General features: G+C 36.2%; 1 protein-coding gene across 1 annotated transcript in view; it reads right to left on the minus strand.

Annotated features, from left to right (window-relative positions):
* Positions 1-270: 270 nt before the first annotated feature.
* LOC137020599 (MAM domain-containing glycosylphosphatidylinositol anchor protein 1) overlaps positions 271-27,382 on the minus strand; it is a 221,049-nt gene continuing 193,937 nt past the window's right edge. The window contains exons 13-16 of the mRNA XM_067386365.1: positions 26,384-26,536; positions 25,882-26,043; positions 14,035-14,165; positions 271-444 (exon numbers count right to left, since the gene is read on the minus strand). Of these exons, the coding sequence (XP_067242466.1) occupies positions 271-444; positions 14,035-14,165; positions 25,882-26,043; positions 26,384-26,536 (620 nt within the window). The remainder of the gene's footprint in view (positions 445-14,034; positions 14,166-25,881; positions 26,044-26,383; positions 26,537-27,382) is intronic.

Below are 27,382 nucleotides of genomic sequence, written 5' to 3' on the forward strand. Positions count from 1 at the left end.
TACTTACATGATCCGTGTATGGTGCATTTTCACCCTTTTTGAAGCATGAAAGTCCCCATTCATTGTAACTGCTTGCAAGTGATCAAAACAATACTTTAAAATGTTCTAATTTTGGTTGTTGTATGGATAGCTGTCAGTGCTGTTTCATCACTCGCAGGTTCTTGACTTTTCCTTTGCATTGAAACTCAAAAAAAAAAAAAAAAAAAAAAAAAAATCTGTACGCTGAGTGGTTTTAGTCCCCTACATCTACATCAGCAGATATAAAGTTCATTACTGAGGGATCCAGGCTGAGAGGTGTTTTTTTGTGCTGTAGAAGTGTTGTTGATGGTACAGACCTGTTTTGTCCACACTATCCTTTTGTTTGCACTTCCCCTTGGAAACAGAAACGTCGTCAATTGCAATGTCTCCCTCAAAGCCATTTCCACGGATACCTTCGAACACCACCTGACAAAGACAAGCGCGAGTTAGACAGCAGTCTCATCTACTTAAAAGACACTCTCGTCCATTAAAACAGACATTTGTCAAGTCGCATTTCTTCCATTCTCACCAAACACACACACACACATTCAAAGACAAATAAATGGAATTAATAGATTGCATTTTCATTTGGGATGTCAGTCAGGGATGGTTAAAATTTACATGAACTGAACTCCAACATCAAATTATTTCAGTCCACACCAAAAACTTTTGTGAGAGAACACCCTAAGAACTGAGGATGTCTTGCTTTAAAATTTGAGTATTAATTTATGAATTGGCCACACCCCACACAAAGTTGAATAGGAATTCTGTTTGGAATGCCAGGAAGAATTTAATGAATTCTAATTCTAAACACAACAGAAGAATAATTTCCTTTCAACAAGTTTTGTGACAAACATAAATAATTATTTGTTTTGAACAATTATACATATTTACTCCCTTATATAGTAACTGTTTTGACATATTTATCCAAACTATTGTCAAAGCAATTAACATGTCATTAGTTTGTCATGCCAATAAAGCCCATTCGAATTAATAAATGTTTTAAATTCTCTCTCTCTCTCTCTCTCTCTCTCTCTCTCTCTCTCTCTCTCTCTCTCTCTCTATATATATATATATATATATATATATATATATATATACAGAGAAAAACTATTTTTAGTTCATATCATCTAAAGTTTCTGAATGAATTGGCCATATGCTGTGTGCGTAATATTATTAAGGACTACACTTCATTGAAACTACATTTGTAAACACAAATTACAATTCTGCAGCTTGTCTCAACTCAAAATCAGAAGCAGAACTGGAAATTAACACTATGGGGTTGCCAAATGCGGCGGGCATTTTTTCTGATAACAGCAAAAAGAACTTAAAATACTCCATTATTGATAAGATAACAGAAAAAGTCATCATTTAAAACTGTAAAGGGTATATTTTTTATTCATGTACACCCATAATAACAACAAAGCACTGCTTTTGTAAAATAAAGAAAACAAACCAGGTGAGCTTTCTGCCGTCTCAGTCTCCATGAATTTCTTTCTGAAAAGCCATTCACAATTTAATTCTGAAGCGTTTTTGCACTACACAGGACATTGAAAAAAAGAAAAATCACAAAATACTGTAACACCGTAGAATATATAACTTAAATATTTGTAACTTATTAAAGAATTGCATATTGGCCTATACAATCATAATAATAAGGTTCCTCCCACATGATTTGCTGGTGTTTATTTCCACCCCTCGCAACCTGCGTTTGACTGACAGCTTAATTACAGCAGCTTTGAAGCTCACTGCAGAGACCTAATCAGATCCATGTCAGATCCACGTTCAGTCTGACTGGAGTTTACAGAATTACCCCCTCCCCAGACACACACACATACACACACACACACACACACACACACACACACACACACACACACACACACACACACACACACACACACACACACACACACACACACACACACACACACACACACAGTAACAACTCTCCTCAGGTGGTGGACTAACGCACAAGTAATTGAAATGTATAAATGAGCAAAAGTGAATAGAGTGATTCAATACATTTAATCCACCCATGGCCCCTTAGAAACGGATTTAAAGCCATTTACACATTCCAAAAATTTGCAGAATGGCACCTTATTTTAGCTTCAAGCTTTGCAGAACTTTTGTATGAATAATGACAAAATTTGGAGACCAGAAATACCTTGCTTCAGGTACATATACTCAAGGTGTTTTCAGCATCTTACTATATGAGGACATGAACACATGAATTTCATCTCATTTCAAAATACTGGTTTTATTTATTTATTTATTTTTTTGACATATTAAAGTCAAATGTTTTTACAGAGGGAATTTTTGAATATCTATTTTTATCACTCCATGAATACTGTCAACAGTCAGAAAAAAAAAAAAAAAAAATTAGGAATAAAATGTATAAAAATTAAACAAATTATATATCAACAAATCCCTCTGTATAGGAGTTTGGTTTATGTAAGTTCTGCTGGAGTGGAGATTTCTGAGCAGGAGAAAAAACTAATTTTGAGAAAACAGCCTTTAAAGATATTTACTATAATTGAAATCTACAGACACAAATAGATAAAGTGCTATAAAATACACTTAAAAGTTTATTTTGGAAGTTTTCTTTCCACCAGTCCAAAAAAAAAAAAAAAAAACCCTTTATGAAAAGTCAAAAAGCGCAAAATCTCAAAATTGAAAGGTGCATGAAAAAACAGTGTTTTTGCCTGTAGTGTCCCCATTAAAATATTAATTAAACTGTTCATGTTTTATGGCTCCATTTGATTAACACTGTTTCTGATAATACATTTGTATTAAGTCATGAATCCAGAAAACATAAAACAACAACACAGAATTTCTGGAGTAAAACAAAAAACATTTCACAGGGTCTGATTATTGAATTTTTTTTTTTTTTAATAAATAATAAATTGTTCATCTTTTGTGAATTCAATTGATTAGACATGGTTTTTGATCAATACACTTTATTAAACCATTACAATGAAAAATTTAAATATATAAGGGCCTATTTTTTGTTAGACATTTTTAATAAATAGTTGTTAAAGTGGTGTTGATTTCAAATAATTAGATGCTATTTGATTATTAAAATTTAATTTAAACATTAAAACGGAATCCAGAAAATTTTAAATGAAAAATAAATAAATAAACAGTAAGAATTGAATTTGGGAAAAAATAAAATGGAATTTTGGACCAAAAAAATTAAACATTTTATGAAGCCTTAGTATGTATATATATATATATATACTTTTTTTTTTTTTTGGCACTTTAGCAGAAATGTGTCCAGAGTTACCAGAGATTTCCAATGAGTCTGAGTTTTTGGGTTTTTTTTTTTTTAACTCTAGAACACACATGTACCAGCCAAAAAAAAAGACTTTATCGGTTCACATACTTGACCCCAAGTGAAGAAAGCGTACTTTGCCTAGTGCACACACTCTAGACCCTTGTGCGTTCATCAATACAACACAGACACACCTGCAGCATCACCCTGGGCTCCCGCTATGCCCAAATGAACGAGTGGCTCCTTTGAATAAATAACGGAGGCTGAACGGGATCAAGGGATGAGGGCAGATGGGTAATTTGATTTGTCTTGTGTGTGTCTCTCTTTCTGTGCTAATTGGCTGCGTGGCTACAGTGGGCACCAGGTGACACGACATCATTAGGGCACTGTCAAGCAGCGCTCCATGAGCATTCCTGCTCACCTAAATATATTCATGCATTACTAGCACCCACCTCCAAACACACACACACACGCACGCACACATGCACACGCACGCTCATACAAACACATTTCACTTGCAGTACACCTCTGGAATCACAAGGTCATGCATAAAACACAATCACAGGGCACGCACAAAAACACGCACAACATGCACAAAGAGATCTTGGCACAGACGGCTGTAGCAGTAATTGGTAGGTGAGGCGATCTGTGTGTTTTCTCTCTGTTGGTTAATGCAAATGGCTTCGTCTAACGGGCAGAGCACAGTTGACTTTAGTGGGTTGAGCTCATTAAGGGTGTGACAGACCATTCACCTCTCACACATGAGCTCAGATGCCAGCGGAGACAGAGAGAAACAATTATGTGTGCCGTTTGAGAGGCGTAGGCATACAGACGCCTCTCCAGTTCTGTGTTCATTAGATTGTGTGAGGAAAGAAAGGAGCAGGAGAGATGGAGGTGAAGAATAACTTAAAGATGCTGTTCAGCCAAATTCTGTCGTTATATGTTTTGTGGAGCGTAAAAAGTGAAGTTACACAGAATATCGATGCTACTGTTTTCAGTGCAGAGGCTGTCAAAAAGCACCATAAATATTAAGGTTTTTTATCCATTAAAAAAAAAAAAAAAAAAAAACTTTAAGATTTGGCTGGAAGAACTGTTCAAAATACTTTTATTCATTGAAGATGCATTAAAGGTGCCATCGAACGTTTTTTTACAAGATGTAATATAGGTCTAAGGTGTCCTGAATGTGATTTTTTTAAATACATTTTTTTAACTGCCTATTTTGGGGCATAATTACAGTTTACAGCCTAAACGACAGTGAGCACAACTGGAGCTACATGTGCAAAACTCTAACTACAGTCTGCACTACCAACAGTCACCTGAGCTAAACAGTTAACACATCACCTGCAAAACTCATTCCAAGCAACACAACTCTTAACACATGGCTCAAAACAGGCTCAGTGCAGCCAAACACTAACACAACCCTCACTGAGATAACACACACTGTCACTCAGAACACACTGAGAGGAAAAACACTAGCATCAAACACCAACACAGAAAATACAAACTTTTCATCTTTACAGTTTGAGCAATTTCAGTGACTTCATACAAAGTAATATTTTCGTCAAAGAAAAGAGTGACATTCTTTCACATGATTTATTGAATTTTTTAGAACATAATTGTTTAAGGTAAATGAAAATTAGCAGTTTGCTTCAATAGTCTGTAGTAATTTACGGAATTACAGTAATGAGAAAAAAAGGTAGAAACTAAAAGTACATACTGTAATTCTAACAAATAATTGAGGGGCTAATCCTGCAAAATTGCAATCAGCAGTGTTTGAAAGGCACAAGGCTGAAATCTATTCTGTTTTGAATGTGTGGTTCACAGTTTTGACTGCAGTGTGTTAGCATTTGAACAAAGTGCTGTAAATGAGTGTGTAGAGTTTTGAAAACTGTGTTCAAGCAATGAAAAACGAACTAGAGTTTGGTCCACATGAACTGCTGCTGTGCAGACTGTAGTTAGAGTTTTGCACATGTGACTCCAGTTGTGCCCACTGTCGTTTAGCAATCGAAAAAAACTGTAAGAGTTGTGTTGCTTGGAATGAGTTTTGCAGGTGATGTGAACTGTTTAGCTCAGGTGACTGTTGGTAGTGCAGGCTGTAGTTAGAGTTTTGCACATGTAGCTCCAGTTGTGCTCACTGTCATTTAGCAATCGAAAAAAGCTGTAACTATGCACCGATTCAGGGGCTGCTGGCCCTTTAAATGTTGTGCTCCTTGTTATACAGACTGCAAGTGTTTAAAAATGAAAATAGTGACGGCGCTTGTCTCCGTGAACTTTAACCAACAGTAGCCTACATTAGCAACATGCTAACGAAACATTTAGAAAGACAGTTTACAAAAATCACTAAAAATATCATGATATCATGGATCATGTCAGTTATTATCACTCCATCTGCCATTTTCCCCTGTTGTTCTTGCTTGCTTACCTAGTCTGATGATTCAGCTGTTCACAGATCCAGACGTTAAATACTGGCTGCCCTTGTCTAATGCCTTTCATAATTTTGGGATCATGGGCTGGCATATGCAAATATTGAGGCGTGCACCCCGACTGTTACATAACAGTCGGTGTTATGTTGAGATTCGCCTGTTCTTCGGAGGTCTTTTAAACAAATGAGATTTATATAAGAAGGAGGAAACAATGGAGATTGAATCTCAGTGTATGTCATTTCCGTGTACTGAACTCTTGTTATTTAACTATGCTGAGGTAAATTCAATTTTAAAAGTGAAAGTGAAGACTTTTAGATACAAATAATTTCTATTTGAAAAACAAATGTTCTTTTGATCATTCTATTTATAAAAAAAGTCAGAATTGCGTGATATAGTCGTAATTGTGTGTTATAAAGTCAAAATTACGAGTTCATATCTGGCAATTCTGAGAAAAAAGTCAGTCTTTTTATCCTCAGAATTAGACTTAATTACTCGCAATTGCAACTTTATATCTCACAATTCTGACTTTTTTCTTAGTTCTTAATTGCAAAAAAAAAGTTAGAATTGCAAGATAAAGTTGCAGTTGCAAGAAAAAAAGTCAGAATTGTGAGATAAAAACTTGCATAAATTATTTTATCGTGTGGCGGAATCAAGCTTTTATAGAAAACAGCTATTTTAAATTGTAAACTTATGATATAAGATATGAAGATATGATGTGTAAATTATGCCAGTCCAAAGGAAAATTTCAATTTCAATTTTTTAGTCTTAGATTTTTCCAAACAGAAATGCAAATAGACACCAATGAGACAATCATTGCCATATAGAAAACAATTTGTTGACAGAATTATTGACTTTGACAAGACATTTTTGAGTTCAAAACTCTTGAATATTGATTTCAGACTAAATCTGATCTCTGCAGAAGATCCATTTTTTCTCCATTTAATCCCATCGCTGTTTAAAAGAAACAACTGAAATATTTGCTTTTTTTTTTTCTTTCCAATGGGAAAATTTTACATTTTTGGGAGAACTACTCCAATGAAAGTGGAAAGAAGGAACAGAACGTTCCAGAACATTTGTTGAAGGCTGTGATTTTGCTGTAATGGAGACTCGTAGACCAGTGAATTTCATCAACCAATCATTATGGAGAGAAGCGCTAGCAGAGAGGCGAGAGGTGAAAGTATGGGAAATTTCGAGTACACAGAGAGGAGAGGTTAATGGATAACAAACACGACAAAGAGCTGAGAGTATCAGCAGAGAAACCAGCGAGTGAAAAAGAGGATAAAGAGAAAAGAAGAGATGATGAGGAAAGAGCTTAAAGGGCTATGTGAAAATGGATCAGCGCTTTTCTCTGCTCTTCTCTCAATCTTTTCAGAAAATCATAATTAAGCAAAGCTAATTACCAGCCCTCCCTCGCTCCCTGAACTCTTCCTTTGTAAAGCTCCTGCGCTTTTGTCATCATCTTGTTTCCCTGCTGGCATCTTTCACATGGACGTACAAAACGGCTCTGCCTGTGGTGACCTTTTCCATTAAGAGGACTTTAGAGATGTGTAAAGATAAACTGTAAACTTAAGACTGGATTTTGACATTTTATAAAAAAAATCGTAGTTGTGTTTGTCCGTGCAAAAGTCACTATCAAGATGCTAGTGTTGTGGGTGGTTTTTAGTACACTGCCATTGCAGTTGCTAGGGCGTTCTGGATGGTTGCTAGGTGGTTCCCTACTGCATGGTCCAAGTATAAAGAGCCCATCTTTAAGTCTCTATGATATTCTGGTCTCTAGATATGGCTCAGGTTCCACCTATTTAAGAAATTAACACTTTTATTCAGCAAAAGCTAGACACCACAGTTAGTGTTAGAAGAACTGTTGCCAATCATATAACTTGCTAGAAACATAATAATCATAAAAGACTCTTTTAAGCATTTGCCTATTTAAATCCAAACAGCAACTTTTTTTTGGCCAGGCAGTGTATATTAAAATACAAAATATTTATTTTAAATTCTAATAATATTTCCTAATATTACTATTTTTACTGTATTTTTGATCAAATAAATGCAGCTTTGGTGAGCATAGGAGAGTTTAAACTTTTGAACGGTAGAGTAAGTCTATGAGTTTTTTTTTTTTTTGTTTTTTTTTTTGTCTGTTTTATGCTCCCCTTGATGAAAATTAATGGGTTAGTCACTTAGAAAAGTAATATCACACCTCTCCTCAACAAGTCTCAATATCATGTCTGACACACAAATGGTTAGTGTTGGTAAACCAATGTCTGTTCTTGGTGGCAGAAACCTTGACTGGCATGAGTGGACTTAAAGGGAAAAAATAAAATAAAATGCTACGGAACGGAAGGATATAAAATTTATAATGTATTTAAACTACAGATAAACTCTATTCTATTGAGACTGTAGTAGTAAGCGTTTATAGTTGTGTTAAACAACCCAATACCAGGCAGGTGGCATTTAAGAGCTCTATAAAAGAGAACAGCTACACTGGGCATTTACACGTACAACGCCAACTGGTCTTAACTACCGTTTGAAGCCATGTCATGAATGGGGAGCAATCAAACATACACCAGAGGAGCACAAAGCCGTTGTACCTATAACATTGCCAGGCTTTATGAATGTAAGAATAGACATACAAAAAACAGAGATTGTCTTGCCTTGAATTTCCAATATGCTAATCAATCAGCATTAGTCCTACAAAGTGAAGGGTTTAAAACTATCTGAAAAAGACTTTTGAGATTGGACTAATTTTTTATAAAAAGGTGGGGTAATGTAATAATCATCAGAGCTTATCTTACAGTCACATCAGATTTAGCCATGGCAGTAATCTTCCAGACTTTAAACAGACTGTACGTTCCCATGCCGTTAAAGTTTAGAGCGTCTTTTATCTTCTTTAAAATAGAATGAAAAGTAAAGAGATCCCATGTGTAAAATTCTTTGAATCTTCTCTCAGAGGCCCAAATCCAGCCTGTCAGCCACATAACTGTCACTGTACTTTAAGGATATGAAGCCATCAAAAAAAAAAAAAAAAAACCCAGTTAGGATAATGTTTTTAATAGGGATGCACCACTTTTTGCAGAACGAGGCCGATACTGTTACTTTCATTTTTGGTACTTGCCGATATCAAGTACCGATACATGTATATTCATTAGGGCCCAGGCACCAATGGTATGAGGACCCTATTGTAATTGCTCGGTCAATTATTCTTCTTCTCAGAAATTAATCACATTTTTGAGGGCCTAAATATGCTCAAAAACTTTGCACAAGTGTCAGAAGTGGTGAAAATTTATGTCTGATATGGGTTTCAGAGTTAGGTGTGACAAAATGACTTAATAGCGCCATCTACAAAATTTCAATTAAGCGCCTTTCGTGCTACATTTCAAGTACAAGTATGAAATTCAGTAGTAGACACATGCAATAGCCTAATACATACAAAAAAAGTCCCTGGGCGCAAAATCTGAAAACCCAAGAGCAAATGAGATATTTTGAATTTTCTCTGCAAAATGTTTGCAGTTTTTGCCATTTCCAGATGATGTACTTTAGCAAACTCCTCCTAGAGCTTTTTAATGAGTACGAATATGAGTACACAAATGCAGTATTGGGCCTGTAAGGCTTGATTTTCCTGCTAAACAAAAACTGAGATCAAGCATCCTGCAATAAAGCAATTCAAAACATATAATGTAACTTGTTTATCTATTGTTTTTCCCTTTTCATGTTTGATATCATTTAATTTGTCTCAGTGCGATTGGTAAAACGGTCTCAATTTCACAGCAGTCACTAGAATTATGAAGAAGATGGAAAATTAAGGAAAATTCTGTCCTCTTTTTGGGTGGTGTCTCTTCTCCTCTCCCCCAAAACAGGTGTTGGTGTCATAAACATTTACGATCCTTTTGTTCTGGTTCTGGTATAAAAGGTAAAGAGCAAAGCAGTCATGTGGGATCATCTGTAAGAGAGGCCCCCCAGAGATGGGTGAATGTCTGAAGACATTCACCCATCACTGTGTATATATGCATTTCTTTGAGTAATCGATGTTATGCATTCATCATTTCTGAATTGGCTTTAATTGGTTATTTGTGTAATTGACACGATACACTGTTACCTGACAAATAAAATGTTATATTTGATTTGCTCTGGATTCTCCTGATATCATTATTACCAGTAAATTATGGGAGGCTAATGCTACCGTAAATCTGTGTCCAGGGTAAAACAAACTGAAGGCGCATGAATGAAGGAGCAGTAGGCACTTCATCTGAAGACCTTTTGATTTCTGTTTACCACTGATTTAGCAAGTTGTATGGAAGTGGCTAAATTAAAATACACTTTTGTTCGAGTGAGCAGTAGGCAACCGACTAAAGGTATTAGCCAACTTATTACACCCTCTGACGAAGATCAGACTGGCGAGTTTATGTCCGTGAGTTTACCGCGAAATCCCGGGGCGAGTATCTCTGTGCGGCATCGGGTCCCTAATGACTGAACAATTGAAATATGGAATATCCAGAATCATAAATATCTAAACTAATGCATAACTAATGATGAATTTCTAATTGGAAACAACCTAAGCGTAAGAATCATTTGAAATTGGAGTCAGATTAAACGAGTGAAATTAAGTGAACTTCATAGAGACACTGAAAAGACATACACGCTTAAACCTTCCCTGTCCTGTGGGAAACCGTCATTGGACCCATTAGGCGGGCCTTACAGGCCCGATACTGATACTTGTATCGGTGCATCCCTACTTTTTAGTGGTTGCTCTAAGTGCTTTTTATATTGAAAAGAGGGTTGCACATAGATGTTATGACATTGCTATGCCTTTATGTAAGGCTTAATGAACTACAATTGCAAGAAGTATATAATTTTAAAATTAATTATAATATTATATAGTAAAATTACTATTAATATTAAATATTATATAGTACATTTGAAATGTTTAGAATTATATTTGCCAATTATATGTAAAAATTATTCAGTGTACAATGAACTGAATGTGTGTGTGTGTATATATATATATATATATATATATATATATATATATATATATATATATATATATATATATAAAGAACCTGTTCTCAAATCCCAACCTTGTTTAGCAATATCTCTCAGAGCTCTTCTAATGCTGTGAGGTCCATTAGATCTCTGTTAAAACCCTTCGACTATCAATACCGCTCAGTTTAACCTCAAACATGCTGCACATGTAATGGATTCACACAGTCGAGTAAAGCTTTTGGATAAAGTAACGCTGTTGTGATTCTTCTTGATCCATCAGGCTTAGCGATGGGTGAGACGCCTCATGCAACGATGCAAAGACACACTTCCTTTTTCTCTGAGATTCTGTGGGAAAATGATGCTAATTCATCTCAGCAAGCCTTCACAGTCACTCAATCTACCCGGCAAGAGTCAATGGAGGAACAAAGAGGAGATGAGGAGATGAGGAGAGAGCAAACAAACAGACAGCAGAGAAACACGGCTGTCTGACAGACTTGTCAACTCCTACTGTCCAGGAATGCCTGGATTGGTCTTTAGCATCGATTGATGGAGGCCAGCTAAGGTCTGGGTGAAAAACAGAGGAGAGGTGAGAATTCTATTTACCTCTTCAAGTGTCAAATACACTGCATTACTGAGTGAAAGGAAAAAGTAGAGAGACACTAAAAAGGGCTTTTCAAAATAACTGTGAAGAAAAAGAAGAAAAACATCAGGTAACAGTTTTTCCCATTCAGACACATAGTGAAAAGTGAGAGGTGAGGACAAATTTGGCCAATATAAAATCAAAAATGGCAATTTTTTGTGGATTTGTGACATCAGACGACTTCAGATGCAGAACAACTTGTTACATTTTATTTAAAGACACACGGTTTTATATATATATATATATATATATATATATATTTTTTTTTTTTTTTTTCATGGTGTGACTGATTCAAATGATTCAATGTTTTCATAATTTTCAACAAAATTGAATAATTTTCTCCAACAACTTTTTTTCCCCTACTATAATCCACATGGGTGAGGCAAAACATATGAATAAATAACAGCACAGCCTATATTTCCTGGTCCAATTAAATCCCTAAGGATAAACTCAAGCCCTGTCCTACATTGTTCCCCACAGAATATTCAGTTTCACAAAATTGTCACATTATGGAAGTCAAATGCTTTTCAAATGCAATGTCTTGTTGTCTTTAAGTAGTAGTGTAGAAAGAATGAGGGTAGCTCAACGAGTCATTAAAATAGTCTGACAGGACCAATGAGCCCAAGCTTAAGTGTGTCCCATTTACCTGTAAACTCTCTTTTTTCCCCTGAATTATCTGTCTTCATTTCCTTCCCTATTGCATGTGGTGTTCATCTTTTTCTGCCCTTCTCTCTCAGTTTTCTTACACTGTATAAATCTCCCCTTTTTCAGCCTTGCTCTTCAGCTCTTTCAATTTGTCATTTTCTCCCGCCAGCACCTTTTCTCCTCAGTGATGTGCCCTAAAACGTCTCCTGGTTTCGCAGCTGTTGTGCTGAGAGCTCAACTCAGCAGAAACGCAGGTCCAGAGGAAAGCGGTAGAGCACGACTCAGCGCTTCCTCAATCATCTCTCCATAGACCCTCTAATCGCACACAAACACTGACACACATATAGATATATCACACCTGCCAACTAGGACTGCATGAAATAAGTAAAAAAAATAAATAAATAAATAATATATATATATATATATATATATATATATATATATATATATATATTAGGGATGTCCCGATCACGTTTTTTTGCCCTCGAGTCCGAGTCCGAGTCATTTGATTTTGAGTATCTGCCGATACCGAGTCCCGATCCGATACTTAATAGCCTACATAAAAAAGAATAAAGAAGAGCGAAAAACAGATCCAGGATCAGTGCTTTTCAGGTTTTTCAGGTATCTAACAGTTTTCAAATAGTAATCAAATATAAAATATCACTGCATATTATCTTTACTGTATAAAATAAATAAAGATTCATCATTATTGAAGTTACAAAAACTATTCAGTCAAGAGCAGTGAGTAATTTCTTTGTTATTTGTTGTTTGATTTAACATTAAATACAGGCAGCAGGAATAGTTGTTTTCCCTTTAAGACATGCACGATCCAGTACATATACTGTTCCACATGCGCTGTCTTTCTCGGCTAATATACGTTCACTTAAGACATAACCGACTATGTTTGCTAGGATACTCGCTAGGACGGGCATGTTGACATAATTTTTGTATGAATGTGGCCGCCGAAGCGCAAGACTTGAAAGAGAATGAGTTAGTTTAAAAACAGACAGCAACGTGTGCTGTTCAGGTCTCACCTGCGCTCGCGCGCAATCAACACCCGGGTGATGACGGCATAAATGACTGGACATTAGAGCAGACGACACTCGCAGTTAACAGTTTACAAAGAGTGACTGTTTTGTCCACGCTTTCTGATTATCGTTGTTGTAACGTTTTGTGCATCCATCGACTGAAACATACATTATCTGAACTCTGTCTGTTTTCCACGTTGATATTTTAAACAAACCATATTAACCAATAGATGCGTCGTCATTCGAGATGGACTGCATTGCAAGTGCGGTCCGTAAGTGGAGAACCGTATGGTTCGATTTTTTTACCGAGAACCGTTGCACCCCTAATACATATATATCCGAGTCCTGATCGGGAGGTAATGTCCGATTCCGATCGAGTCTGAAACCACATGATCGGGCCCGATTTCCGATCACGTGATCGGATCTGGACATCCCTAAGATATATATATATATATATATATATATATATATATATATATATATATATATATATATATATACACTAAAACTCTTTAAAGTGATTGACTCAATGACAGTTTGAAGTAACTTAAGGGATGAATCAAACATACCATTTCTAAAAGTTCCAACTCCAAAAAGTTCCAAATATATATATAGCAAATATTTCAGATATCTTCCAGCATTGCAACCTGTCCACATGTATGCTATAGAAAACACACACACACTTTCCATGTTTTAGGTACTCTTCATAGACATGTTTTTTTTTTTTTTTTTTTTTTTATACTGTACAAACTGTATGTTCTAACCCTACACCATCACAGAAAACAAAAAACATAATTTAGTATTATTTATAAGCTGTTTTCCTCATGGGGACCAAAACATGTCCCCACAAGGTCAAAGATTTCTGGTATTGCCACCCTTGTGGGACATTTTTCCCCATAATGTACGGTTAATCAAGACCACACACACACACACACACACACAGAGAGAGAGAGATCAGGAGAAAAAACACTTGCACACAGACATTGAAACTCTCATGCCCACACCTGCACATATACACAGTCATACCTGGAATGGTCCGCTGGGATAGATCTCAGCATCTGCCTTCCTCCATTCAGGCCCCTGGTGTCCGGAGAGGGTCCAGACAGCAGAATCCACAGTGGCGATGCTCTTCACCCTCATCAGAACATTGAGCGTGCCTGCAGACACACACCGCAAAGTTTAGAGGAACTGTGACCTGCACTTTCCCTGGGCTGTGCGAGCACTTCTGGTTTTGGACTTTAGACTATGGGCATTAAGTTTAGTCCCCTTTGCAGGCTAGAATGGCTGTAATATTGCAAATTTAGGTAATTGCAAATTTAGGCAAATTTATTTAGGTAAGTCTTATTCTACACATTGACTCAAAAATCACAACACTGAAAACAGTACATCAGTTATTTAAGAAACTGCATAATCCCAATCAATCAGACTGGACCTTGCAATCATGAGATGTTCTTGCTATTTTTCTGTGCAGTAAATTAATGATTACAAACAAACAATCAGGAGAAACTCAGGGTTTGACACAAATTATGGATAGATCATTGCTTCTGCTCTAATAAGACCCCGATGATCTGTTCAGGTCTGGTCAGCATTTCTCTAAAGCATTGCACAAACCCCGATTATACTCCAGTGACAAATATAAGGTCAAATACACGACTATACATTTTTATGAAGTTATATGTTTAAGCATGTGTTTTCAACAACCTGTTATATGTTAAATTATTTTACAAATTAAAACACTGAATAATGCTGAAACTCATTTGTCCGTGCAAATTTCTTTACCATAAACCATAGGTAACACTTCATAATACATTTGATTCACATTCACAAATTTACATAATGCTCATCAGATCATTAAAAGTGCAGCGCTGCTCAAAGTCACCACTAAAATTGCTTGTCTGGAGAACCAGGATATGACATTATGATAAATGTATTTATATTTATCAGATAGTCTGTGAACACGTTGAATGTAGCGCTTCATAGACAACAAAGCAGCGACATCTTAAACACACTGAGATAATGTGCTTCAAAGTGCTTATTATGAATGTCAATACTGAAATCTCATTCACAGACATTAAACACAAACTCTCTCTCTGTCACACACACACACACACACACACACACACACACATGGATGATTGAAGGCAGTGAGGCCAAGTGGCACCTTTATGACTCATGCATTAAATTATTGCTCTGACTTTGTGCTTAAGGGAAACCAATATATAATTCAGTTGCACTTTGGAACAGAAAGAGAGACAGAAAGAGAGAGAGAACAAACTTTTGTAGTGCCTCAAATGAAGCTCTCGCTCTGAACATTAAAACACACACACATATTCACTAATGTTTCTAAACTTTCAACCGACAGTCTATACGCTGCTCATGACGTGCACACGTAGAAGATAAAAGCAGACAGGTCCAGACAACCAGGCAGGCTTCACATCGTTACTTATTCAGGGACAGCAGATATAAATGAATAACACAGTGGAGAAGTGGCACATAGAAACATTAACAAAGCAAACAGATGGTACTGTGACAAAGTGGCCCACTCAAAGTACAAACCGCATCCTAATAAACTCATCTAAAGCTGTCTGAACAATATCAGCAGATACTGACCACAAATACATCAATCCAAACGCAGTTACATAAAAATTTACAATATAGAGCCTTAGGGCTTGTTCACACAGAACCCGTTTTTGCTGTTAAAAATGTGAGATACAGGTCAGTGTTACAGAAAAAACGCACGGCCTAGAGATGCATTTTTTAAAAGTTGAACTTCTTTTAACTTGAGTGACACATTTTTAAATGCCATATCATGCACGAGATGCTGCAAAAGACGTGAGCACAATGGTTAAAGATGTCCATCTAGTGTATAGTTACACTGGAAAATAATGGAAAAGTAGCAGTAGAATGGAACAACACATTTTGTGTGAACGGTTGTATACACATCTAATTCTCTATTGAAGCTGATGTTTCTTTCAATGATAACTTTCTAATATTTCTGCTTAATGTAAGCCACCTGTAGTACTGTATGACACTGTGGCATTTTCAACGTTTGCATGCCCTGATGTGTCATTGGCTCAACCAATGCCATGAATTTAGGGCGGCACTACCTGGACCAAATAATGGCACCTATGGCAACTATATACACCACCCTTCAAAAGTTTGGGACTGGTAAGATTGTTTAATGTTTTGGAAAGAAGCTGCTGCATTTATTTGATCAAAAGTACAGTAAAAACAGTAATATTGTGAAATATTATTCATTTAAAAATAACCGTTTTCTTTTTTTAAATATATTTTTAAAATTAAAATGCATAGTATAGTATAAATTATAGTAATTTATTCCTGTGATAGTAAAGCTGAATTTTCAGCATCATTACTCCAGTCTTCAGTGTCGCATGATCCTTCAGAAATAATTTTAATATGCTAATTTTATGTTCAAGAAACATTTCTGATCATTATCAATGTTGAAAACAGTTGTGCTGCTTAATATTTTTGTGGAAACTGATACATTTTTTTAAGATTATTTGATGTCTAGAAAGTTCAAAAGAACAGCATTTATTTGAAATAGATTTAAACTTTTGAACAGTGGTGTATTTTTGTAGCACTTGTCACAATCCATGTTGTTTAAGAGGAATTTTACAGAAAACCAGTGCATTAATGGCTTTAATTACTTATGTACTTCATTTAGCAGACAATTCTATAGACTTCCTAGCTCATCCATCCAGATAGCAAAATTCTCTGTTTTTACTGTTATTTCTATTCCTTATGTTCTAATTTTATTATTCTTCTTTATGTAAAGCACTTTGAATTACCATTGTGTATGAAATGTGCTATACAAATAAAATTGCCTTGCCTATATGGCAGCGTTTTGTGGTCTTGTAACAATGTAAATTTTAAGCTAAATTAAAATACATAGTACAGTATAAACTATAGTATTTTATTCCTGTGATGCAAAGCTGAATTTTCAGCATCATTACTTCAGTCTTCAGTGTCACATGATCCTTCAGAAATCATTCTAATATGCTGATTTGGAGCTAAAGAAACATTTCTGATTATTATCAATGTTGAAACTGTGATACATTTTAGGATTGTAGATTTAAAGTTGAAAAGTTGACATTGTTACAAGACCTCAAAACGTTTCTTCTTCCATATTGATTTGTCTGCTAAATTAATAAATGTAAATAAGCAATGCCATTAATGCACTGGTTTTTTGATTGTGAAAAGTGCTACAAAAAATACAATACTGTTCAAAAGTTTAAAAATGTTTTAAATAAATGATGTTCTTAAGCTCAAACACTCATTTTGGTAGCAATATGAATGGTTAATTTTAAGATAGAAAGCCATTTATATTTTACAAGGTCATACATCTGAATAATGCAATTATAATACTGAACCTAAAACAAAAGTGCAATGGTATAACCATGTTTTTGACACCATGTGTATAATCTGAAGTAATCATTCTGTACCAAGGGGAATGATTGAGAGGGGCTTTAAATTTGAAACCGCAGAATGCTCGAACAAAGCTCAAAAGTATGTGCATTTCAATTTGTGGGGTGATCTTGTGGAATAGTTTGAATAATTCTATCAAGGAAAGTGTAAATATCTTGCAATTAAAAAAAAGGTATAAGACATTTATTTTAGATAAGTACAGAGAGATAACTTAGCTGTTGTCAATGTTGCATGAATTTTGTTTTGGTTTGTTCTTCCTTATATTAATTGTTAGATTTGGTAGGTTGGAATCTTTGTGTTAGTCAATATTATATGTTGGATTTATCTGGTTTAATTTGGATTTGTATTTGAAGTACTGGGGTAGGATTTAATAAGCCTATGGCTTCTACCTATCCCTTTTCGAACAGATTGAGTATTATGTTGAAAATTGTGTTTATTACGTTATTGTTTATTTATTATTTTTATATATTTTATTAATATATAATATATATATATATATATATATATATTTTTTTTTTTTCAATATACATTTTGTTAAAAAAATTATATATATATATATATATATATATATATATATATATATATATATATATATATATATATATATATATATATATATATATATGTAAGTTGTAACACCACTTTTTTTACTTTTTATTTTATTTTTTTTATTTATTAATTTTGAAAGGGAAAATCACTATAGTAAAGTCATCATGTGTCATTGCTGTACAGGCATTACAGCTATCAAAGTGATTCAAAGAAAATCAAGAAACCTTTAACAGGATCACTGTGTTGTTTCAGAGCTCGCTGCCCAGACTGAAAGCATCTGCCACATTTCAATGACCCCAATCAGCCTTAAGAGGTGCTTGCTGGGTGATAAACAAACAGAAATTCCACCAAACTCGTAATTCGTTGTAAACAATGTGCCAGCCACTTAAATCACCCTTACGCAAAGACCTCTAAAACAAATGGTTAATCAACCCTTTAAAGAAAGGGTTGGTTAGCCATTTATTGTGTATTTATGCCTGTGTAAGTAAGGACAGGATCTACTAAAGACGTAAGGCTCCAAACGGACCCCTGTTCTGCCAGACAATGCAAAATATCTAAACATCAGAGGCCTTTGGCTAACCTTGACACAGGTCATACACAGCCAAACACTCATTCATCTTTGTAATGAGCAGAAGATGGAGGTTGAGCAGGAAAGCTGGATGGTGGCAAGCAATTTTAAAGCATGTTCAAACCAATGTGGTTCAGTGTTTGCTTTTTCTGTGATGTTTGTATTCTTGAAAGCAGTGTTATTATGTTAAGTAAAACTATATATATAAAAAAGAAACATTATTTGAAATAAAATAAAAGTTAACTGAAATAAAATATATATAAAAAACTATGAGATGAAAAAACATGGAGCTGCTTGCATGGCTAAATGCTAAACATTCTATAGTTGCCTTTTAAGTTCAAAAGACTACCTGGATCTGCGGTAAGATTCTCTGAACAAACATATTATCGTCAGCGGCGAACCAGGATGACATTAAAATAAACCATCCACTTGTTCCTGTATCTTTCTGAAGACTGTACAGAGACACAAACGAACTGTTTAAACAGGATGAGTCAAAGCGAACTCAAGCGTGTGAGCATGTCAGAGACTGAATGTGCATCTGTATACTGTATCCAGTGTAGACAGCAACAGTGATTATAATGGGTTCTATTTGTTTTAGACGCAAAGCTCGCATCTAGTGTAGGCAAATGTCAGCCATTAAGCGACTGATTGGCTATCAATGTTTTTATCGTTCATCAGCTGGATAAAATCATTCTGAAAGTGATTCCAATTATATTGTTTCTCTGATAATTATAAAGAAATAGTGAAGTCTGCTATTCTTTATTGTCCTTGGTGTGAACCGGCCCTTAAGTTGAACTTCTTTTAACTTAAACACTGCATTTTTAGAATGCCTTCATATGCATGAGATTCTGCAAAAGATGCCACATGCGAATGCAACTGCCAAACAGGTCAGAATGCGTTCTGTGTGAAGTCTAAACAAACAGGCCATTCATTCTTGTACCACCAAATAAAGCGTGCATCACTAAGCAACAACAATGACTGAAAAACACCTTGTCAAGCCGCTACTGTCACCCGCTAACAGGAGCAGGGTCACACTCTGATGGTGTAATGAGTGAAGGATCTAATGGACTGACTGGTGCTGTGATTGACTTCTGGTCTAATGGATCCACTGGCTGCTGAACTCCTTTGTAATGAACTTCAAGCCTAATAAACTTGCGGTCTAATAGAACATGCTATTGTGTTGCTCTTGATGAAAAATCGAACAGAGTACTGCGATTATAGATAGTAATTGCCTATCTTATAGTATGGAGAGGAAGGCGAATGATAGAAAAAGACAACATGAAATCAAAATTAACTATTTTACTGACATACTTACAGGGGTGCATGTTGATCCAATATATTAGCCTAATGGCAGTGTGTTTATGGTATCCAGTCAATCCCGTTAAACCCTGTCCATTTCAAAGAGCAACAAAAAATAATTTTATAAAAAACAAAAAACTGAGGAAATAAGAAGAAATATTATTATTTTATTTATAATTTTTAAATTCAACAACTAAAAAATACAGCAGATAAAAGAAGAGAAAATAAGAAGGAATAATAAATACAATGACTAAATTTATGAAAACAAAAATCAAACAGATAAAGAGGAGAAAAAAAAATATCATCATCAAAATGCATCAATTAAATAGCTCAACTAAAAACACTTAACTCTTTACCTTCCAGCATATTTTTTTAAAGTTGCCAAAAGTTGATCAGACCCCCAGAAGATTTTGTTGTATGAATATCTGAACATACAATATATCCAAAAAAGAGCCTCTGCTTAAAAAATATATATAACTAGCTTCATGCATTCTTTTTTATCAACACTTGAATGTGTATTTCATAAAAGTTTCATAAAAAAAGAAAATTGCATTTTTGTCACAGACTACATCTGGATCGTATTCAGAAAGATGATCAAAACATAAATGGAGTAGATTGAGTCCATCAACACCCCCAAAGCTTCACAATCCTGTACCTCTTCCTGGGTCGACATTTATTTGGTAACGTAAGGTAGTTTTGATTTATATGTTATTTAACGCCTGATGATCTTTAGTTTACATGTGCATAAGCAATGCTTCTACCACTTGTTTTAGCCTCTTCTTTGCTTGTTTTTGGATCTGGAGATTCTGTACTCTGTAGAATATGTGTAATAACACCTCCACCATATAACAGTGAAAACATGGATTGCCGGAAAATAACATCAATGGTGGGGAAAGAGTACAATTAGATTGTAAAACAGATTGTAAAAATATGCTATCAGTTAAAAACACAAATACGTGCCTTCACCATCTAGATAAACCCATCGAGATATAAAGAGAGGGAATCTCTCTACTAGTAAAGATTTATTGATCCAGTCAAGTAATGCAAAGCTTTTTCAGTAGGGCTATCAAACAGAGACAAGCCTTCAGATAACTGAATATAGTCCAAACACACACACACACACACACACACACACACACACACACACACACACACACACACACAAACAAAAAGAGAGAGAGAGATGTTAAACACTACATGTTGTGATCAAATCTGTCTCCGTGCAGGTTCAATCAATCAAATAGCTCAAACGTGATCATAAGAGACCTTTTTGAGAAACATTTTATTAAAAAAAAAAAATTTGAATAGTAGTGCATATATTATGTGCATTATGTTGTTCTGCAAATAGCACAAGGCTAAAGTCTCAATGTGCTCTAATGGTAGACTGGCATAACCAATGCAGAGCTAATCTCTTCAATTGCTAATTGGGATGTAATCAAATCTAATGCAAGCACAGTGGCGCAAATAAAAGTCTAAACTCTCATATTGCTAATGAGGTTGTAATTTATGGCCAGCACAGAGCGGCTAACACAGCCCTACACATTAAGTTTGCTAACAGGGACGTCTGTCTCTCAGTAGGACGTCTCATGTAATGAGAGTCAAGCCAGCTGTGCCTCCCTCTCAGTTTAGCATCTGTGCCCACAGTGCCGCCCACATGCCAATGCACAGGCTAATGATTAGCAGATTAGTGTACACAGGCAGTAATCAGCAGATATGATGCCAACATCAAGCCTATAGCAGATAACTGCAAACAGTCACGTGAAGGACAGAGTTAGCCTTGCTGAAAACTGTTTAGACAGGGAGTCCAGTAATACCACACCAGCAAATCACCTTATGTAGTTCATACTGTTTTTTGTTATTTTTTCTCCAGCAGGGATTAAGAAGGAATCAAAAGGAAAATATACTTATCAGGCATAACATTATGACCACCTTCCTAATATTGTGTCTGCCAAAACAGCCCTGACCGTCGAGGCATGGACTCCACTAGACCCCTGAATGTGTGCTGTGGTATCTGGCACCAAGATGTTAGCAGCAGATCATTTAAGTCCTGTAATTTGCGAGGTGTGGCCTGCATGGATCGAATTTGTTTGTTCAGCACATTCCACAGATGCTTGATTGGATTGAGTCAACACCTCAAACTCATTGTTGTGCTCCTCAAACCATTCCTAAACCATTTTTGCTTTTTGGCAGGGAGCCTTATCCAGCTGAAAGAAGCCACAGCCACCAGGGAATACAGTTTCCATGAAAGGAGTGTACAGGTCTGCAACAATGCTAAGGTAGGTGGTACGTGTTCACATGAATGGTAGGACCCAACGTTTCCCAGCAGAAAATTGTCCAAAGCATTACACTGCCTCTGCCGGCTTGCCTTCTTCCCATAGTGCATCCTGGTGCTGTGTGTTCCCCAGGTAAGTGATGCACACGCACCCGGCCATCCACGTGATGTAAAAGAAAATGTGATTCATAAGACTAGGCCACCTTCTTCAATTGCTCCGTGGTCCAGTTCTGAAGCTCACGTGCCCATTGTTGGCACTTTTGGTGGTGGACGGGGGTCAGCATGGGCACCCTGACTGGTCTGCGGCTATGCAGCCCCATACGCAACAAACTGCGATGCACGGTGTATTCTGACACCTTTCTATAAGAACCAGCATTAACTTCTTGAGCAATTTGAGCTACAGTAGCTCGTCTGTTGGATTTTATCACACAGGCCAGCCTTCGTTCCCTAACATGCATCAATAAGCCTTGGCCGCCCATGACCCTGTTGCCGGTTCACCACTGTTCTTTCCATGGACCACTTTTGATAGATACTGACCACTGCAGACCGGGAACACCCCACAAGAGCTGCAGTTTTGGAGATGATCTGAACCAGTCGTCTAGCCATTACAATTTGGTCCTTTTCAAACTCTCTCAAATCCTTACACTTGCCCATTTTTTCCTGCTTATAACACATCAACTTTGAGGACAAAATGTTCACTTGCTGTCTGCCTGTACTGTGATGAAGAGATAAACAGTGTTATTCACTTCACCTGTCAGTGGTCATAATGTTATGCCTGATCAGTGTATATAGGATTTACAGATGCAAAAATAACAAACATCAACAAATATCACACTTATATATACACTGTAAAGCTGCCTTATAGTTGAAATTGTAAGGTGAAATTATTTATTCCATTATGGGATTCCCTTAGACACCAAAGAAGCCTTCACATCGAAAGGGTTCCAATTCTCTGCATTAAAATTTTTAAAAGTGGCCAGATCACATTTCTGAACACAGTTAATCTCATCTGGTTACACCTGTGACGACACCCAACTTGATTTTAGAGCTTCAATGTAAAAGAAAGGTCAAATTAAGTAGTTTATACAAGCACCACAATACTGTAGTAGCTAATAAAAATACCTCTAAATGAGCAACTCTCATTTAAAAGCAGACAGAGACAAATACTGAATGATGGGTTAGAGAGCCTTAGTAGACAGCTTGAGTATGAGGTTATGTGCATGTGCACCCTAGGGTGATTTTGATCATGATTAATGTGATTCGCCTTTCAATTTTAATTTTCATTAAGGACCTGCTGTCCTCTCCGACTCCTAAATAGCAATGGAATTAATAAAACATATCCTTTGAAATATACAGTGCAGGCCTGCAGCAGGGAATCCAAAATGCCTTCAGAAAATGGAACAGATTGAAGTGTGTTCTATGTTCACCAGCCGCCCCCCATCCCGAGCCCAGCCCGTGTCATGAGTGGCAACTGGCAAATAATTAGATGGGCTCGTCTCATTAGAACACGAGACAGACAGCAGAGATGCACAGGTAAAGGGAATGAGCTGGAGCGAAAGCAAAGCAGACAGAGAGTCAGAGAGAGAGAGATGTAGAAGAGGAGAAAGAGAGAGAGACGCACAATTTATGAGCCGTTAATGGGCTGATAAAGTCTGAAGAAAGAGCGCCGATAAAAAGCAAGGGGAAACAGGAAGTTCAGTTACTTTATTTGTCAAACTGAAAAATGAGGAAAACAACAACAGAAAAAAAAAAAAAAAAAAAACTTTCTGCTCTCGAAACTTTGGTTTGAAGGAGTTTTTGTGATAAAGTCCTTAAATTAATGAGCAATTAAAGTCTATGTGTACACGTGTGTATCAGAATGTGTGATACCTGTGGTTCCCAGATAGTCACAGATCTTTGAACCCCACCAAGAACACCCATTAATCAGTTCATGCTGCATTTTTTTAAATTATTTACTTACTGTTTATATGAGTCACTTATGCCTTTGAGGTCCTAAAAGAGAGGTTTTGTCATCAAACTATAGTAAATCCCTACCACCCACACATACATCCTGCTTAAACAAACACATTTCTAGAAGACTTTGCTTCAAACGTAGTCTGCTGTCTAATTAAAAACCATTTTAGGTGTGATTCAGAGGCTGGTTAGCTTTTTAAGAGACCTTCTTTTGGTCGACCGTTCACACAAGACATGCTCTTGCATTACAAAGCAAGTAAACACAGTGCAGAGGAATGAGCCACAACATCTCAAAGAGCATTTTTAAAAGTTGTACTGCACTCTGTAACTTTTTTTGGTTAAAAATGATCCAAAATCAATTATTGAGCAAGTACATACCGAGCCAGTGTTAAAAACTATCTCCTTACCTTAGCCTGATTCGCAACGGTAAGCCTTGATTTTTTTTTTTTTGTTGAGTGGTACTGGTAGGTTTCAGCGGGAAATACGAGTTGGTCTTTGCGTCATTACATTACATCACATCTGTATACATAAAGAAGGAGTCTTTTACAGCAGCTGTAATAATTAAGCTTGTCATTTTGATGGCGGATTGTAATCAAGAATGGTAAAGACGACATCATCAGTGACACCTGGTGAATCACCAGTAGTAAAAATAACTTTGGACTGTGGATTGGCTAATTGACTTTGCGACTAATTGTTAGATATGGCAGACATGTTACTTACTTGTCCAGATGACATTTTCCATTGAAACGTATTATTTTGGTCATACTTCCAAGACGTAGTATCAGTAATTCCAAAGTACAGTATCCACACCAGTGCGGTGACTGAAGCTAGTTATATCATACTCCTCAAAACATAAAATTAATTAGTGCTGAGGAGCTGTGCCGATGCACAACCCACATAAATGATAATTCCACAACTAACTGCAATTGCAGATTTCAAACAGAGATGGCGACAAATAGGCAAAACTTACGGACTGTAGCTTTAATATAACCTGACATGGTGTCTTAAAAAAGTGTTGACAGTCTCAGATGCCCACTAAGCACACATTGCCATAAAACAACAATGAAAATGTAGTGCAGACAGATGATAGAATGTGGCCTGTGTGAAAGGCCCCTGCGGCAGTGTCACATGTTTGCTTAACATAAAAGACAATACGATAATGCATTGTGATGAGTGAAAACAAAAATAGCGAAGCATATATAAAATGTTAAACTAATTACAAATGAACTGCCCAATGTTTGTGTGTTAAGTGTACTCTTTTAGAATTACTACTGTGTGACACTGAATGACGTGCTTCAACAGCTTAAATGTGCCAGGAAAACACACACATATACACACACACACAAGACCTCCTGGAGCAAAAAGAATAGACAGATGTCACTTTGAAACAAACCTTAATGTTTTAACAGTCACGATAAATAAGTAATGGATGTGTGGATGACATCACCGACTGTCTGTGTCCTTCACTGTCTTTGACCTTCTGGTGAACGCTACTCATAAAGCACTGTACTTTCCCTGACAGATTCAGCCCAACGCTGTGTTAGAGGAGAACACTTTTCAAGACACAGCTAACTCCAGTTAGAAGCTAAAATATATAAATGTGTATGCACATGCACAGATTTCTGCAGGGAAACAACATTATTAAGCTTCCAACCTATCATATTGAGACCTTTCCACTATCTAATTAATTCTCCATGAATACAACAGCAAAACAACAGGTATCCGAAGTAAAATAGATTTAGTCTCTCTGAGATGGTGGGGATTCAAGCTAGGGTTAAAGGCTTACCAATATGTTTTCCGTTCATGTTGTAGTAGAATGAGACACAGTAAGGGGTTCTGGTGGTCCCCGTTGGTCCTCGCGCTGCCGTCACATTGTACAGTGGAGAGAGCAGACGAGCTCTGTCCCCAGCCTGACGCGGCCGCGATGTCTCAATGTACATGTAGTAACCTTTATTGTAGAGGGAAAGTACAAAACACATGTTACCACAGGGTTTTTCAAAGACGGCACAAGCAAAAAATAAAATAAAATAAAATAAAATAAAATAAAATAAAATAAAATAAAATAAAATAAAATAAAATAAAATAAAATAAAATAAAATAAAATAAAATAAAATAAAATAAAATAAAATAAAATAAAATTCTGTAAATGTGATTTGGAAAAGTACTATTAAAATGCATTTGATTGCATTCCAAATTATATATTCATAATACTCTAACAGTGGAGAGAAAAAAACAATGTGAGTTTTTGGAGTGTGTTGGAGGATGAGGATGTATTTGTGTGTTTTTACCTTCTTTCGTCCCACTCCTGTCCATATCAGGCCCTGTATTAACGGACCGTTTGGGATTCTGGGTGAGATGATTCTGTCTGGTCCAGTCAAACACATCGCTGCGGTCTTGAGTGAACCCACATATCCTAATATCCTCAAACCCACACACATGATCTACATACACAAAAACAAGAGACGGAATCAAGATTAATCTTGCTAGTTAATTGGCACAAACTGCATGTAATAAAGTCGAAACATACTCTACGCAAGCTCATGAATGCAAGAATATGACACTGAATATTAAAATATGTTGAACCACAATCTATAGAGAATACGAACCGACGTCACGCCTCGTTGCGTGCCTGAATTGTTTCTTTGTCACATGAAGCGTTTTTCTTGTTAAGCATATGAATGTCCCCATCAAGTTCTGCAAATTCGCGAGCGCAGTGAGAGTCAGACTTGCAAAGGTAATGTTAATTATTAAACCAAACGAAATCAAAACTTTCAAAAACACTTAGCAATGTGATTCTTTTATAGAGTGCCTCAGGGATGACGCATTTTTGTAGGCAAAATCCGGAAGCGAGTTAGCATTTTAGGACTTCCGGTTCCAACGCCGTCAAGTCTATGGGTTTTTTTAATGGGTTTTTGCTAAATCGCCTGAAATAAGGTCTGTGGTCAACAAAGCCTCTAAATACTTTCACGTTTTGATCTATGACATAAAACACACCAGTTATAACTCACTTGTGATTTTTTAAACTTTTACTGTGTCTTAAAATCGGCGGTTGCTAACAAATTGCTAAAAGGGACTACTTCCTTTGGCGGGGACTTTAGACGTCATCATTAAAAACTGGATATTTGGACAGCATTTCTCATGAAAAAGTGGATAAGTATTAATAACAGCGCAGGTCATAATAAGCGAGCATGTTTTTAAATAAAGTTGTTTTCTAAATAAAGTTTGAGGAAGCTTGGTGGTGACAACGTTGATCCGCGACCATGGTGTGCTGTAGTCCGTTTATAGCC

The sequence above is a fragment of the Chanodichthys erythropterus genome, chromosome 5 (assembly GCF_024489055.1).
Source record: "Chanodichthys erythropterus isolate Z2021 chromosome 5, ASM2448905v1, whole genome shotgun sequence".
In the NCBI taxonomy this organism is placed as follows: Eukaryota; Metazoa; Chordata; class Actinopteri; order Cypriniformes; family Xenocyprididae; genus Chanodichthys; species Chanodichthys erythropterus.